General features: G+C 32.1%; 1 protein-coding gene across 1 annotated transcript; it reads left to right on the forward strand.

Moving 5' to 3' along the window:
- The first annotated feature begins 5,580 nt into the window (after positions 1-5,580).
- On the forward strand, positions 5,581-17,600 carry LOC143066632 (DCN1-like protein 1). The gene is made up of 7 exons (XM_076239491.1): positions 5,581-5,627; positions 5,706-5,925; positions 9,602-9,770; positions 14,974-15,104; positions 16,005-16,087; positions 16,813-16,909; positions 17,406-17,600. The coding sequence occupies exons 1-7, from the start codon at positions 5,625-5,627 to the stop codon at positions 17,483-17,485; spliced, it is 783 nt and encodes a 260-aa protein (XP_076095606.1). The 5' UTR covers positions 5,581-5,624; the 3' UTR covers positions 17,486-17,600.
- The last annotated feature ends 317 nt before the right edge of the window (positions 17,601-17,917 follow it).

The raw sequence follows: 17,917 nt of genomic DNA on the forward strand, positions 1-17,917 counted from the left end.
TTTAATTTAACCTAGATTTAATCAAGGATTTGTATAGTTTACAAATCCTTGATTTAATAAAATCAAATCATTTTGTTACATTTAATTTAAAGCCTTATTTATTATATCAGATAATGTATTTTAATGGTTTTTAATCCAAAATTATAGGAATGTTACCAAAACAACAAATTTTGGTTATACATAAATATATAGACACATATCTGACAATGAAATAAAATGATTAAGTTGGTATAAAGAGGGATAACTCAATTTATTCATTTTAACTTATCTCTTGTTTTCTGTCCGTCATGAAAGGCTGAACTTTTTTTTTTATATACAGATTAAATGTTGTATAAAACCTCAATCTTCATATCTTTAATTTTCATGATGCATTTACAAAGATTTTTAAATTAATTTTTCTCGGGTATGGAAACTTTGAAAAAAATCAAAGTAAATTTTCTTAGAATTTTAATTGTGGCAAATTAAACTTGAATTATAATGCGTGCCGCATCAGTTTGTTCATGTAAATTATCAATATTTTCACAATTGAAAAAGATATTGGAAAACACAAAAAAAACAGTACAATTCGATATTTACTATATACTAGTACATTTGTATTATGTGCTGTGTTTTCCGGTATCATTTAAATAACTGTTTCAGATATTTAGCCATGTCTCAAGAAAGTTATTCTTGGGATAATTATTATTCAAACACAATTTTATTTGTTTTTTTACTAAAAAAAATAAATTTTCAAACAGATACTTGTAACTTTAAAATGTCCAGTTTTTTTTATTGTAAAAAGGTATTTGATTTTTTTAACCGGTTACTTCTAGTATAAAAAAGAAGATGTGGTATGATTGTCAATGAGACAACTCATGGTCCACAAGAGAACAAAATGACACAGACATAAACAACTATAGGTCACCGTACGGCCTTCGACGATGAGCAAAGCCCATACGGCATAGCCTAGTCAGCTATAAAAGGCCCCGATCAGACAATGTAAAACAATTCAAACGAGAAAACTAACGGCCTTATTTATATAAAAAAAAAATGAACGAAAAACAAATATGTAACACATAAACAAACGACAACCACTGAATTACAAGCTCCTGACTTGGGACAGGCACATACTTAAATATTGTGGCGGGGTTAGATTTATTTTCATCACCAACTCTGACTAAGAGGTAAGATTGGTGAGTGCTAAAGTTTATTCCAGGACAAAAAGTAATTGTTTTGACAAGTTTACACACGTGTTAAAATCGGTTCCAAAGTTATGTCATTGTGTGTGGTCAGAGTTTTGATTGCATTGGCGTTGAGATAACAACAACAATCAATTAATCAATCAAACCGTTATAACATTCGACTATTTCCATCTGTCTGTGCTGAAAACTCTTTTGAGACGCCAGTTTTGTTCTCCATCCACTTCCATGCCATCATAAACCGTGCTGGTGTCTTGAATCGTGCCAACTATGTCACTGATTAGCTCTAATCATATATCATTGATATTCGTACAAACATTAGGTACAAATTGAAAATGAGGGTCGGTTGAAAACAAAACTTTACGAAAAAAGAGATGATTTCAGCTTTCCAATTGTGAACTTTCCATTTCTAAGTAGCAACATTCCAGCAGCACCTGCATACGGGGTATATATCTCCCAATTGATACGGTATTCCCGTGCTTGCATTTCCTATCATGATTTTCTTGATAGAGGGTTGCTGCTCACAAGGAAGCTATTAAACCAAGAGTTCCAAATGGTGAAGTTGAAATCATCCCTTCGTAAATTTTACGGACGCCATCACGAGTTGGTTGACCGTTATGGAATAACCGTTTCACAAATGATATCGGATATGTTCCTTACGTCGTAACTACAATCCCCTTCCCTTTCATGAATGTGACCTACCGAATTAGACTATTTACCGGATTTGTTATCACATAAGCAACACGACGGGTGTCGCATGTGGAGCAGGATCTGCTTAGGGTGCAATCAACAGTTTTTTTCTATGACGTCACATTTTGAGGGACCATGCATAAGTGACCCTTAGTGGTGGACTGATTAATAAAGATACTTGTATAAAACTAGATATCACTGGAATCAGAATGTTCTCTAGTTTATAATGAAATAAAAATAATGTGTACTTTTAATATATTAAAAATATTCCATCCAATGAACATGGGGGAAAAAAGGTCTAATTTGAACATAAAAAACTTGAAACCTGGTCATGTGCACACCCATGAAGACATGATCCATGCACATTTTACATAATCAAAACTGTATGAAATTTGTAGGTTTTTACCTGGCCTTTCAAAAAAATCTTGTTTCAGGGTACGGTTTCCTGCTCCGAAAAGAGCTACAGTGGCTGCAAATAAGTTTTCAATTTTCACTGCCAAAAAAACAGGTTGTTTACAGTGTTGTCTCCCCTCAAAACATGTAAAGTTAATATAATTTTTAAAATTATTTCAATCATTCAACCTGTTTTAATTCAAAGCTAATTAACTAATTTTTACAATCAAATACAAAAAACATGATACTTTTTCACCAATTGAGTAAATAAACAGGGGTTTCCCTCCATGGTTATTTTTAGTCGGGGAATAACCCCTAGTTTTTTATACGAAACTGTTTATAGCACCCTTACCCTTTCGGAGCACCTGAGATCACCCCTAGTTTTTTGGTGGGGTTCGTGTTGTTTATTCTTTAGTTTTCTATGTTATGTCGTGTGTGCTGTTGTTTGTTTGTCTTTTTCATTTTTAGCCATGGCGTTGTCAGTTGTTTTAGATTTATGAGTTTGACTGTCCCTTTGGTATCTTTCGTCCCTCTTTTAGGTCGTTAGTTTTCTCAAGGAATTGTAAATTTAAATATACAATTCCTTGGTTTTCCTCAATTGAATTTGCTTTATATTTTTCATATCGGGGCCTATTTATAGCCGACTATTCAGTATTGGAATCTCATTGTTGAAGGCCGTATGTAGTGGCCTATAAAAAGTAAAATCACCGCAAATTTAAGATACTGAACTCCGAGGAAAATTCAAAACGGAAAGTCCCTAATCAAATAACAAATCAAATGATAAAACACATCAAATTGCGCATGGACAACAACTGTCATATTCCTGACTAGGTTCAGGCATTTTCAAATGTAGAACTGGTGGATTGCCTGAGCCTGGTTTTATAGCGCTAAACCTCTCACTTATATGTATTATTGCTTACTACCACTTCAGTTTAACTCTGGTGAATAGTTGTCTCGTTGGCATTCTAACCTCATCTCCTCACGTTTTTATTTTCTCAGGTTTTCAAATAATAACATACATTGTACTTGTGTTGTCGGTCGGAACAATGCAGTTTTAAGCGGACAATATGACTTCTACTTTGGCCTCTTTATTATTATTTCTTGGTTATTATTGCCATTTGGTTTATGTCCGAGGCTAGTAAGAGATACAAAGACGAAGGTTAATGGTGGTATTCGCATATGTCAATAAGACACAAATCAAAGGACAATAAAAGGACAAAAAAAAATCAGTTCAGCGTATAGTCTTCAACTATAGACAAGGGATTATGCAATATCAAGCTTTATATCGTTGCAAACTTAGTAAAATGGTTTAATAATCTGCTTACATTATGCTCTCCTACACTGCTATCTGTTATATCGGTGGTTGTATCGGCATCGGGATAAATTTAATACAGCAACGCAATAGTATCTACAGTAGAAAGGAAGACACGATCTTGAAAAAAAATATATATACGGTACATAGAATCCCGATGTAGACAATAAAAATAAATTGTCCTGTTCATTTTTCAAACAACATTCAGTTAGGTATATATCCTTTATCAATAATTTTATATTTAAGCAAAAAGACAAATTTTCAATTGATATTGTTGACCTAAAGTAAAACCAACAAAAACTTCGATATGATCAATTTTGATGAAATGCTGGACGGGAAATATAGACAAGCATGATGAATCTATTGAATGAATCATTCTGACAAGCCATGTTCAATAACATCAAACAACAAATGAGGTGATGTACTGTATTCTTTCTAACACAGACAAGTAAAATAAAACTCGCATACACAAAGATGAAATAAATTTAGTGAATCAATTGGGGGAAGCTATATATATAATGATCGATTGCATGATTGTATTTTGTAATGTATTGATACTAACGTCAGTTATGTTCAAAATAAAGACAACTTGCCAAATACTTAGTCTTGATTATCTAATAAATAAAGTAAGTTTGGCTAAATAGTATGGTGATACTTTTAAACAGACATACGTAATAAAATCTATTGAGCTAAAAGCCTCTATAAATTAGTAAAGAGCCGAGTTTGCACAGACAAATCTATTGAACCCAAAATCATTTAAAACTGGAGAGAAAAAACCGCAATATCAAAATATGTAAAAGGGGATAAATTAGTGGGATCCAACCCTCGGAACCCCTCCCCCCCCCCCCCCGGATCCACCACTGTAACCGTTGAATCATTCAATTCAAATATGTATTATCATTACGCCATAATATTTTTATAGATATATCATAACAATATAAACACATACAATATCAACAAGATCAGTTATAAACATAATAAAAGTAAATAATTACATTAGATGTATGTTTCATCATAATACTTTATTCTGATTGGCTAACTGCAGCACATCACGTGTTATTCCTAAAGCAATTGCATCACTCAATAAAACTTTTTATTTATGATAACACGTGGTCCCAAAATAAAGTGCACAGGTGAATTATATAAAGCAATTATAAAATTCGTGTTTTCATGATCATAGCTAAAAAGTGTAATTATAAGTATTGAATGCTTCTTTTTCTTCTTTTTGTAACTTCATAGGGTTGTAAAAGTGTTGACCGTGCACACATTTTTAGTATGAAGCCCTTCAAAATGTACTTCGGTCAACGCTTTTATACCCCAATGAAGTTACAAAAAGTAGCATTCAATTCTTAAATATTTTAAGAGTCTCCTGTCCTCAGTTCCGTATAGTGACTGGTTTTTTTTTAAAAGCCGTGCCTTGATCATCATGCTTGTTTATCCAAAAATGTGACTCTTGGGTTGATGCATAAATAATTTTATCCATATAATTTAAATCTCATTTATCAAAAAATAAAAATAAACTTTTCTAATAATAACTGTTATTATTGTATAGCAATATAATATTTCTCACAGAACGTAACCAAAAGTTTGCGTGCAATAAATTCTAATATTGCACTAGTGCAATAAATCTTCAAAATTCATGACGTCATCAACGACAAAATCTTAGTTTAAACCAATTTTTACTTTCAAATATTATATTGCCATACAATAAAAGGGTTATTGCATGAATATTGGGGAAGCTCGTGCAATATAAAATTCTACTCGGGACAATATTCCCCAATATTCATGCAATAACCCTATATTATCACAATATGGGTGACAGTGACTTTCATTATGAAAATTAAAAATATATATATTAATAATAAATGACTCGAACCTCTACTTTTAGAAAGAAACTTTATTGGACGACGAATGTATTGCTATTTGAATAGTTATTTTCCCTGTAGAAACAGCAACTTCTCAATGGGGTCTGCTTGATTGAACATCAGAATGAACACTTTACCATTTTAGCAGATTGACCTCATAACCTCATTTAATGGAAGACGAACAAAATGGTAGGTTTCACAACAAACAAAAAACTCACAGATATTCGTGTTCTTACAGATTATTTCACAGAAACTTTTCTTTTACAGCATAAATTAAAGAGTTCACAAAAGGAAAAGGTTCGACAATTCATCGCCTTCACACAAACAAACGAGAAAGGAGCTATCGCCTGCCTAGGTTCTCACGACTGGAAGCTTGATCTTGCTGTAGATAATTATTTCCAAGCACCAGAACGGTACAACAGCGAACCCAGTCGTTCAGCAGCTGTGGATAGGAAAAAACTTGAAGCATTATGGCAGAGATACAGAGGTATACAATTACTTAGATTTGAGTATCTTCTTCAGTTCTTGTGCCTTGTATTAATCTGAATGTAGGAAAAAAAGTCACAGGAAAAAAAGTCACGGAAAAAAAGTCACTGGAAAAAAAGTCACAGGAAAAAAAGTCACAGGAAAAAAAGTCACAATTAATATTTTGTATGAAAACTGTCATATGATCTGCACTTATATATTGGTAATGACTTTTGTCTGTGTGTGTTTTTTTTCTGCTGTTCATGTGCAAGTATGGTTTTGTGTTTTTTGTATCCCATGTCCTTTTGTTTTATTATAAAATCTAGAATGTAAACTAGGAAATGTGTCAAAGAGACAACAACCCGACCATAGAACAGACAACAGCAGACGTTCACCAACAGGTCTTCAATGTCATTCAAAGGATTTTTTTTGTAATGTTACTGATACATGTTTTGTTGTAATTATTTTTGTTTCATGTGTTTTTACATTAGAAGCAAATTAGACAGCTTAGCATATGTTTCTACAAAAGCAAAAGAAAACTTGTACACGCTCGTGAACTGATACAATGTATGTTTTGTTGTAATAAGTTTTGTTTCATATCTTTCTTGAATGATGCTAGTTATAGACAGCTAAACGTATTTTTCTACAAGTCTTATGCTCTTTTGCTTTGGAAATTACACGTAAAATCGCAAAGCAAAAGAAAACCTGTACAAGCTCGTGTATTGATATATTAAAAAAGAAGATGTGGTACCCAACTGTCCACAAGAGACCAAAATGACACAGAAATTAACAAACATAGGTCACCTGTACAAGATCGTGTACTGATACATGTTGAAGTTCTTTTTGTTTCATACCTTTTTTTTTTATGTATGACCTGTTGATATAGTGTTAAAGAAATAAATTAAGCAAAACGAATTGAATGTAGTAATGTAGATTTAATGTATACATCATAATAATATAAGTCAATAATAGTAACATAATAAATAATCAAGCACAAATAAATGTCTTTATCAATGAACAACAGATAATGAACATGTGATGCACATAGTTTTACTTAAAGTTCACTTGATATATAGCAGAGATGACAACTAATGGTTAAGTCTTATGTTCCAACCAACACCCCTGAGAAATTCTGCAATGGTCTTGTTGCCTGATGTCAAGTCTCTGCACAAGTTTTGAAGTCTTAGTTGAAGTTGGACATAACGTTGTTGGACCCGTTTAACTGGTGGGGTGCCTACAGCGTCTTGTTGTATCAAGGTTCTCACTGTAGCTTCTTCTTTCTGGCACCATTCTACTACTCTCCATATTGATGGGTGGGCATAACCTACTAAGTTGAAGAATTTGTTGTTCCAACCTTCACATACATTGTTTACACTTTTACAAGTAGTATTATTTTTATTTAACAAAACTACATTTTTTTAAATTATCTATTTCATACAGCTGATATACAAAATCACTTTTGTCATGTGCATTCCAACATACTTCTTATAATTTTATAATTGTGACTTTTTTTCCTGTGACTTTTTTTCTTGAGACTTTTTTTCCTGTGACTTTTTTTCCTAGAGGTTTTGTGACTTTTTTTCCTGTGACTTTTTTTCCTGTGACTTTTTTTCCGTTGACCATTAATCTTCAACATATTGAAGTTAAGAGAAGTATTATGTAGATCATACATTTGTAGATGTAGAGTTATTTTACATGTACTATGATTGTGTTCTGAACCTTAAAAAAAAAGTAGTATTGGGGGTACATAAGCGTATATAGTAAGTCTTAACTTTGTCGAATTACTGAAGACATTTTATATCTCAATCAGTTAGATGGTATCTGGATGATTCGTTCCAACTCTGATTCGTACCAACAAATTCGTCCCAAGTTGCTTGGTCAGTTCGTTCCAACTTTTCCAAAAACTGGTCATTTCGTTCCAACTTATTCAAGAACAGTATTAAACAATATTAACCATTTAAATAAAACTGACTCTGAATTAGTACATGTACATGAAATTGATGTAGAACCCATAAACTGAAAATGGTCAGAAATAAGAAGGTTTTTTGTTCGAGTCGGATATTTTTCACCAAGCCCTTCAGCGCTATCAATTTAAATTACTTAGTCAAAATTTAACACTAGGTATTTAGGTTCATCATAACAAATTTGCAAATATGACCGTATTTTCACCTAAAAAACTACTGTATACAAACTTACCTGTGCGGTTTGGGAAGTTTTAAAGGTTTTTAGATATATATATTAGTTAAGTTTATTTTGCATATCTGAAAGATAAAATTGTTTTTGGTGAAAATCTGTATTCAAAATATATTTTTTTGTCCTCTGCTTAAACCTGGGAACAGTATATCTAATTTATATGTTCCTGCTTGAACAGATATTTTTTTCATCAATTTGGGAATTGAACTTTTTATTCAAAAGAAAAATACAATACCCCCTCCTGCCTTTTGAAGTTCAATGATCTATCCCATTAACATTTTCCATCTGAACTTATTATTTTATTTTAGACAAAAACTATATCATTTATGTTAATGTAGCCTAGGACATTTGTCCTGAACATACATGAAATATTTGCCACTGGACATTAAGCAACCAACAACCAATCAATATATAGGACATTGTCTTGGTATAAAGCTGGCATTTAAGGTAGCGCCTTCCTCATATTAAAAAATGAATATAAATACGTATCTAAAAAAAATTTATGGTTTATTAATTGGGAAGAACGATATATTGGGCATGATATATATTGATAATTATTAATTATTAAGGTAAGTATTTCATGACAAATTTAATATTTTAAATATGAATAAAGTGACTAACTTAGTGATATTTTCAAAGAAATAGTTATCATTATAATTGATTATTGTATTTCTATGATGTGCGCATAACAGTTGTTAATGCATTCATAGTATGAACATATGTTATTGAAAAATGATCTTTTATATGAAATATACAGAAAAAATGGACAAGGAATGGCCGATTTTTGCCGTGTACTGTAGGTTGATTTACACATATACAGTGAGTGATATACGGACATGTACATTATAAAAAAAGTTGGAACAAATTGTTAAGTCTGATTTAATAATGAACTTAATCAGGTGGAACACATTGTTAAGTCTGATCTGATTAATAATGAAATAAATCAGTTGGAACGAATTGACAATTGACTTGGTACGAATTGTCCAAATCTGGAACGAACTGGCTTGGAACGAATCGGACTTGGAAAATTGACTAGCATTCCAGTTAGATCTAGGTTTGCAGGTTCGAATATACCGCCAGTACCATCATGTTCAGGCATGGAGTATAAACGTATTTACACTTTTGGTATTTAGCTAAATTTGATCTCTGATTGACCTTAGATCTGTCTCCATATAATCTTCTGAAAAATTGATGTTTCATCAACTAGATTTCGCTTGTAATGGTTGAGCAAAGTGAAGTGAGGGGCGGGAAGGCACCAGTTGCCTGCTTGCGTGAGCCCTGGTAATATCCTTTTGAGTATGAAATTCAAATTTGGCTACATAATCTATGTTCAATACATTTAAACTCTATGTAGATAAAAAGTATGCATGTAACATATTATAACAGGATTGAGACGAGCAGAGATACATGTACATGTACCTGTAAACATGCGAAACTTGAAAATTAATGAAAATGAAAGTACATGATTTACAATATTTTAGTATGCTGACTTTCTGACCTTTCAGACCCTCATGAAGATGATAAAATGACAGCAGATGGTGTAATGAAATTTTTGGAGGATTTAAGTCTCAATCCAGAATCTAGGACAGTATTACTGTTAGCATGGAGGTTTAAAGCAGCAACACAATGTGAATTTACTAAGGATGAATTTATATCAGGAATGGCAGATTTAAGGTACATTTTCTATATTGTTTTGAATAATGAAACTGAAATTAGGTTAGTACATGTAAATGTATGAAATAAGGAGATGTGGTATGATCGCCAATAGAACAACTATTCATGAATTGAGTTGGATGTAAGCTAAAATGCCAGACATTAACTAATGACAACCACTGATTTACAGGCTTGTGACTTAGAACAGGCACAATTAACCATGGTTAAGGTGCATGTCAGCCCATGATCTAATCATCTTGTGCAAAATTACAACCAAAGGTACCACAATCTACTTAGATTTTGGAAGATACAATAATTATTCACATAATTTTACATTAATTACACATTTCTTATTTCTATACATTGCACATGTATATGTTGTGTACAAGTTATCATTTTGTAAAAAATGAACAAATTATAATTTGTATTTTGACTTTGTACAAATTGTAATTTGTACAAAAATTGCCTGTCCAGATTACAATTTGTACAAAATTCGACGAAAATTCACTTATAACTTGTACAATATTTTATAATGTGTATTTTGGTGAAAAAAGCATTGATACACACAACAGATTTGTTAATAAATGACCACACAATTCACCTTATTTATCAAATACTAAAATAATTCTTTATCAGTCGTTTGAGATGGCCTTGGGAATTGCACAACATCTTTTGAATTTCTCATTTTTACATTTAAAAGAACTGTACCCGCCTATGCATTTACAAGGAAAAAACGCCTGACAACCTGTTTTTAAAGGCTGTTTAACTGCCTCACATAGCAAAGTTGAAGCACGTTGAAACCGTTGCTGCGAATAAACATGTGTTTTTCAGAGCTTCAATTTAACTCTAACACATAAATATCCTGCTAAAATTTATACAGCTTTTCCGTTTTGGTAACCAAAATCTCCAGATTCAACAATTGCGCCTTAGATATATTGAGGACAGATTTGGACACAATCATATTGAGGAATATGTATAATGACATTAACCCCAAACAACAAGTTATGATAGTTACTGGTTGTTTTCTTTGTAAGATATTAGTGTTGAATCTATTGTCCACAAAGTGCACTCTTCCTTGTAATAATGATTGGTGTTTCAATATCAGTGTCTTACACAATTTAACTACAAGTGTACACAGAATTGTTCTTTTGTGTATCATTCACTGCTAGGTTTAGATCGTTTTTTACAAATTTCTCCTCGTGTTCAACAATGCCATCTATGTTTACACTATTACATCAATTGAGTAAATGACTAAACATGTAAAGAGTGCAAATAATGAATCCTAGGATATATAACTGTGGAAACTAATCAAAGCAATTGATCACAAAGTAATTAGCCGTTGCAAAGTGTTTAAGAAGTCAGAGATAAATGTGAAAGTCAAAAGATGCAATTTCCAATGCCATAATTCATTCATCTGCCCAAACGAATGATAAAGAACAATTTTGTATTTTGTAAATGAGATGTACTGTATGGTCATTTAATAACAATTTGTACAGGCACTTTTTGTACAAATTACAATTTGTACAAAGTCAAAATACAAATTATTATTTGTACAATTTTTTTGTACAAATTACATGTATAATTTGTACAAAATGAAAACTTACAAACGAAAGTGAACCAACGCCTGGTGAGTCTGTAGTACGGTAGAGTCCATAAAGTGGATACCTCGCCGGGTATGCAGGGTCGTTATGATAAAAAAACATAAAATGTAGATAGTCTTATAACAACAACACTTTAGGGACTGCTGCAGAAAATTTATTGATCGACATGTTTCGGTGCCTAGGGCACCGTCATCAGGATAAAAACAATACATAAAATCATGTTGAAGTACAAAATCGGGTTGTTAAAATTTAAACGTCACAATGTTACAATGGTAAGTAACGTTATTAATAGCAACGTACTGAAAGTGAAAGTGAGAGTTCATTGGAAGTATGTAAATAAACTATAAAAAGAAATTAAAATAAAATGTTTTTGTTGTGAAAATGTTTGTTAAAATTATTCTGCCAACATGTGTGTGTCCTCTTGCATCGTGGAAAGAATAATACAATAAGTTGTCAGGCTGTGTATAGACTGTATAGGTTGTGTGGTCTGAATGTTCTGTTAAATTTCTTCCCCAAAATAGACGACATTTTATCAGCAATTCCGTACCATTTCGACTGGCTTCCCTTGGCCTTCTTTCCACGATGCAAGAGGACACACACATGTTGGCAGAATAATTTTAACAAACATTTTCACAACAAAAACATTTTATTTTAATTTCTTTTTATAGTTTATTTACATACTTCCAATGAACTCTCACTTTCACTTTCAGTACGTTGCTATTAATAACGTTACTTACCATTGTAACATTGTGACGTTTAAATTTTAACAACCCGATTTTGTACTTCAACATGATTTTATGTATTGTTTTTATCCTGATGACGGTGCCCTAGGCACCGAAACATGTCGATCAATAAATTTTCTGCAGCAGTCCCTAAAGTGTTGTTGTTATAAGACTATCTACATTTTATGTTTTTTTATCATAACGACCCTGCATACCCGGCGAGGTATCCACTTTATGGACTCTACCGTACTACAGACTCACCAGGCGTTGGTTCACTTTCGTTTGTAATTGATTTTATTTTTTATCGTGAACCCCTGCATTCCGTAAGGAAACCGCCGTTGCAACCAGCGCTAATCATACTAGCCATTCGCACAGAGTAAACAAAGTTATATTTTATTGAGGCACCCACAGGAACCTTCCGAGAATGCTGCCATCAACCACAAGAAAAGAAATAGATAATAACGGACCATCTTAACCCAAAACGAGCCTTAAGGAGGAAAAGAACAGTGATAGGAAATTATTTCTCTCTAACAGAATTCATTTGAATTAAATGCACCCGATTTCGTATTCTTCAAATTCAATCTGATGCTCCCGAAAATATGTTAATCAAACATACAACCCTCGAGATACAACCACTTTTACGGATTACTGGCCATTCCCGATAGTTTGATGAACGAACACACAGTTAAAATTCAACATAGACTAGTGATATTTATACTTTGTCCTTTACTCTCGGCGACCGAAACATTTTACAGCATTCCTGACGCGATTGGAAGCAGTACCTCTGGCCAAGGGAAGCCAGTCGAAATGGTACGGAATTGCTGATAAAATGTCGTCTATTTTGGGGAAGAAATTTAACAGAACATTCAGACCACACAACCTATACAGTCTATACACAGCCTGACAACTTATTGTATTATTCTTTCCACGATGCAAGAGGACACACACATGTTGGCAGAATAATTTTAACAAACATTTTCACAACAAAAACATTTTATTTTAATTTCTTTTTATAGTTTATTTACATACTTCCAATGAACTCTCACTTTCACTTTCAGTACGTTGCTATTAATAACGTTACTTACCATTGTAACATTGTGACGTTTAAATTTTAACAACCCGATTTTGTACTTCAACATGATTTTATGTATTGTTTTTATCCTGATGACGGTGCCCTAGGCACCGAAACATGTCGATCAATAAATTTTCTGCAGCAGTCCCTAAAGTGTTGTTGTTATAAGACTATCTACATTTTATGTTTTTTTATCATAACGACCCTGCATATCGGCGAGGTATCCACTTTATGGACTCTACCGTACTACAGACTCACCAGGCGTTGGTTCACTTTCGTTTGTAATTGATTTTATTTTTTATCGTGAACCCCTGCATTCCGTAAGGAAACCGCCGTTGCAACCAGCGCTAATCATACTAGCCATTCGCACAGAGTAAACAAAGTTATATTTTATTGAGGCACCCACAGGAACCTTCCGAGAATGCTGCCATCAACCACAAGAAAAGAAATAGATAATAACGGACCATCTTAACCCAAAACGAGCCTTAAGGAGGAAAAGAACAGTGATAGGAAATTATTTCTCTCTAACAGAATTCATTTGAATTAAATGCACCCGATTTCGTATTCTTCAAATTCAATCTGATGCTCCCGAAAATATGTTAATCAAACATACAACCCTCGAGATACAACCACTTTTACGGATTACTGGCCATTCCCGATAGTTTGATGAACGAACACACAGTTAAAATTCAACATAGACTAGTGATATTTATACTTTGTCCTTTACTCTCGGCGACCGAAACATTTTACAGCATTCCTGACGCGATTGGAAGCAGTACCTCTGGCCAAGGGAAGCTAGTCGAAATGGTACGGAATTGCTGATAAAATGTCGTCTATTTTGGGGAAGAAATTTAACAGAACATTCAGACCACACAACCTATACAGTCTATACACAGCCTGACAACTTATTGTATTATTCTTTCCACGATGCAAGAGGACACACACATGTTGGCAGAATAATTTTAACAAACATTTTCACAACAAAAACATTTTATTTTAATTTCTTTTTATAGTTTATTTACATACTTCCAATGAACTCTCACTTTCACTTTCAGTACGTTGCTATTAATAACGTTACTTACCATTGTAACATTGTGACGTTTAAATTTTAACAACCCGATTTTGTACTTCAACATGATTTTATGTATTGTTTTTATCCTGATGACGGTGCCCTAGGCACCGAAACATGTCGATCAATAAATTTTCTGCAGCAGTCCCTAAAGTGTTGTTGTTATAAGACTATCTACAAAATGAAAACTTGTACACAACATATACATACTCAAGCTTACATTCTGTTATGGAATATTATGAAATTTATATCAAAGTTTTACAATGTATCACACTATTTTTTTATTTTTTTTTATATATATCATGTATATGTTGTCAGCAATGTCTTGGATGAGTTAAAATTGACTGCCAATTTACTTTTGTTATAGGAATTATTTTTGTTTAAATTGTAAATTATATATGAAAAATGGCATTATACATGTTATGAGCACTCTCTCACAAAATTTTATATCAAACAGATTGCATTGAAAACAGTCTCATGTCTACATGACTCTTCTCAAAGAAACTTATCAAAAGTTAGAAAAAGAAAAAAAGTAAAACGTAGTACTAGTTACCCTCAAACTGATCAACTATTTACATCATTAATGGACATTGGAAAGCTTACTTTTATTACATGTGACATGTCTCATTGTCAAAAAAATGAAAAGATAAGGTATAACAAATGAACTATTTAAATTTAAGTATGGTACTTATATTCTGGAAAATAGTCTTTTTCATATAAAATGTAGTAGTGTGTGTAAAAATTTTCATATCTTTTTCAGCTGTGATTCAGTAGACAAATTAAAAAGTAAATGTACCTCCTTTGAATCAGAAATTAGAGACTCAACAAAATTTAAAGACTTTTATCAGTTTACATTTAACTATGCCAAAAACCCAGGACAAAAAGGTTTAGGTAAGATTATAGTTAATGTTATATAGGGATTGTAATATGACCTCCTAAAAAGTTTATAAAAATCATAGAGAGTTATAGAATTATCTAACAAATTATGCTTTTTGCAACAATTTTCAGATTAGATATTCATAAATGTAATATTCAACTTTGTCTGAGGATGACTTTTTATGTGGATCTTAAGCTTAAATTATTGCATCTCAAATCATTTTAAAAAGAACTTCAAATGAGAAACAGGTTACGGTAGTCCTGAAAATACAAACAACAAACAAGGCTGATGTAGATAAAACATACAAAAAGTAACTAAAATAACAGTAAAATAGAGAATGGATATGGGAATGTGTCAAAGATACAACAACCTGACCAAAGAGTAAAAAAACAGCCAAGGCCACCTATGGGTCTTCAACACAGCAAGATAATCTTGAACCATGAAACATACATATATAATAATTAACATGTGGCAATTATTTTTTTTATTATGGAATGTGAGGAGACATTAGGTGTTACCCTTGTCTGTCTGTCTGTACATCCCAAAATAGGTTAACGTTCTCTAACTTAAGTTTGCCTCCACCAAATATTATTTGACTTATACACCATGTAATTGTATCAATAAACCAATTTTTTTTAGACGTTTCGGCCATTGGCCTTTTTCACTTCTTTATTTTTTTTATGTTTCAGTTTTTTTTATGGAAGATTATACACAATGCTTATTACCAAAAAATACAGATTGAGTAAGAATAAGGGTGGTGTCATTTTTACTGTTCTCAAGTTATACCCCATTATAAAGTTATATGCAAGCAGGGGAATCATCTGTGTCCCATGGACACATTCTCCATTTATTGCTGTTAGACTATGATGTATATTATCAGTGCTTATAATAATGTTGTATGTATTTTTTTTCAGATTTAGAAATGGCAATTGCATATTGGAATATAGTTTTAGCAGGAAGATTTAAATTTTTAGATGTATGGAGTGAATTTTTACAAGTAAGGTTTATGATTAATAAGTTGAGATTATTTGAGAACATAATGTTTTCATTTTTTAAAGAAAATTGTATATTCAAATAAGAATCCACTCAAATTATCACAACCAGGTAATTAATTTCATGTAGGTTTTCTGCTAATTCTGCTAACTTTGCATTCTTTCTGTCAAAGTTTAGTTTATATATAGAATCCACACATCAGAAATCTTTTGATGAAATGTTTTTTTGTAAAAGTTTTGTGATATAAGTTTAAGTGATTGAATGTGTATATTTAAAGGTAAATTATGAAAAAATACTTACAGAAAAATAAGCACAGTTTTATCATGCACTATCTATCTTGCATGTTGTTTAAGCCCGAATTTCTTACAGAGGTGAAACCACCTAAAGTGGTCTTTTGGTAGCTTTATAGTTTGCATTGCAGGAAGTTGTAGGTTTGATCCCAAACAAGATTACACCAAACACTTGAAAACTTCTCTGCCAAAAAAAGTTCAAAATGTTGATCATCTGTGTTGAGTTATTTCTAGTGTGCAAATTAAAAACAATGAAAACAGGCAGTAATATGGTGACCGTTAAATTGTTAGTGATGTTCAAGATGTCTTTTAAAAATTCTTAGATAATATAATTGATTTCAACTTGCCTCTTTAAAGTCATAAAACAATGAAAACTACATTGTGTATTACGAAAATTTCATTCAAAGCATGAGTTAGACCTTTATTTCTATACTTGCAGGAACACCATAAACGATCAATACCAAAAGATACCTGGAATTTATTATTAGATTTTTGTAATATGATCAATGAAGATATGACAAATTATGACGAAGAAGGTAATTAAATAATACAGATACTTCTCTTGGTACCTGTCATAGTGGTCTTATGGTAGTTAGTGTGGGTGCGCAGGTTCAATTGTTACAGCCTTCGAGGATGAGCAAAGCCCATACAGCATAGTCAGCAGCAAGCTATGAAAAGCCCAAAAATCACAATTGTGAAAACTTTCATCAATCGAGAAAACTAACAGCCTATAAATTAATGTACCAAAAAAATGAACGGAAAACAAATGTGTAACACAGCAAGAAAAGACAACCACTGATTTACAGGCTCCTGACTTGGAACTGGCACATACATTTGTACATACTGAATGTGGCTTAGTCTAGTTGAGGACTGACTGTAAACTTTGCTTTTACTGCTTGCTGCTAAATATTTAGCATTTAACATTAAAGACTGATTGGTTATTAATGTCTTACAAAAAAATCATTGATCAATTTTAAAATAGAAGTTCTACCTTTCATTAAAGTTTTAAAAATTCATTAAATTTCATTTCAGGTGCATGGCCAGTTTTAATAGACGAGTTTGTAGAATACGCAAGACCTCTGATAAAAGGACCTAAAAGTACAACTGTTTGATGATTGTTATGCTTTATAATTGTTTTATGAGGCCTTGACTTAACTCAGAGGACATTTTTATATAGGCTTCTAGAATAAATTGTTAAACCATAGTTCCAGATAAACAATACCATCTTCCTGCTATTGTGCAATAGTCAGAATAGTTATATTGGCTTGTGATTGGTCAGTTTGTGATGTCAGCAGACACAAAGAAGCCAATGAACAGAAAACTGTTTTGCATTTTTATCATACAAAATGTATTTGGGTTAAATTAGTCCTCTATTTATCATTTTGAGGTTAGCTCAATTGCTTTGTTTATAAATATTTTTCAGAATAATAATTATTTACCAGAATTGTTATGTACTTGTTAAGGATTTAATTTCTTAACATGGCATTTAAAAAAAAAGACATTGTTAAACACTCTAACCATTTTAACTTTGTTTATCTGACTGT

This window comes from Mytilus galloprovincialis, chromosome 3 (assembly GCF_965363235.1).
Source record: "Mytilus galloprovincialis chromosome 3, xbMytGall1.hap1.1, whole genome shotgun sequence".
Taxonomy (NCBI): Eukaryota; Metazoa; Mollusca; class Bivalvia; order Mytilida; family Mytilidae; genus Mytilus; species Mytilus galloprovincialis.

Coding starts and splice junctions, on each gene's coding strand:
- LOC143066632 (XM_076239491.1), top strand. Junction 5,926..9,601: donor ATTATGGCAGAGATACAGAG/GTATACAATTAC, acceptor CTGACCTTTCAG/ACCCTCATGAAGATGATAAA. Junction 9,771..14,973: donor TCAGGAATGGCAGATTTAAG/GTACATTTTCTA, acceptor TATCTTTTTCAG/CTGTGATTCAGTAGACAAAT.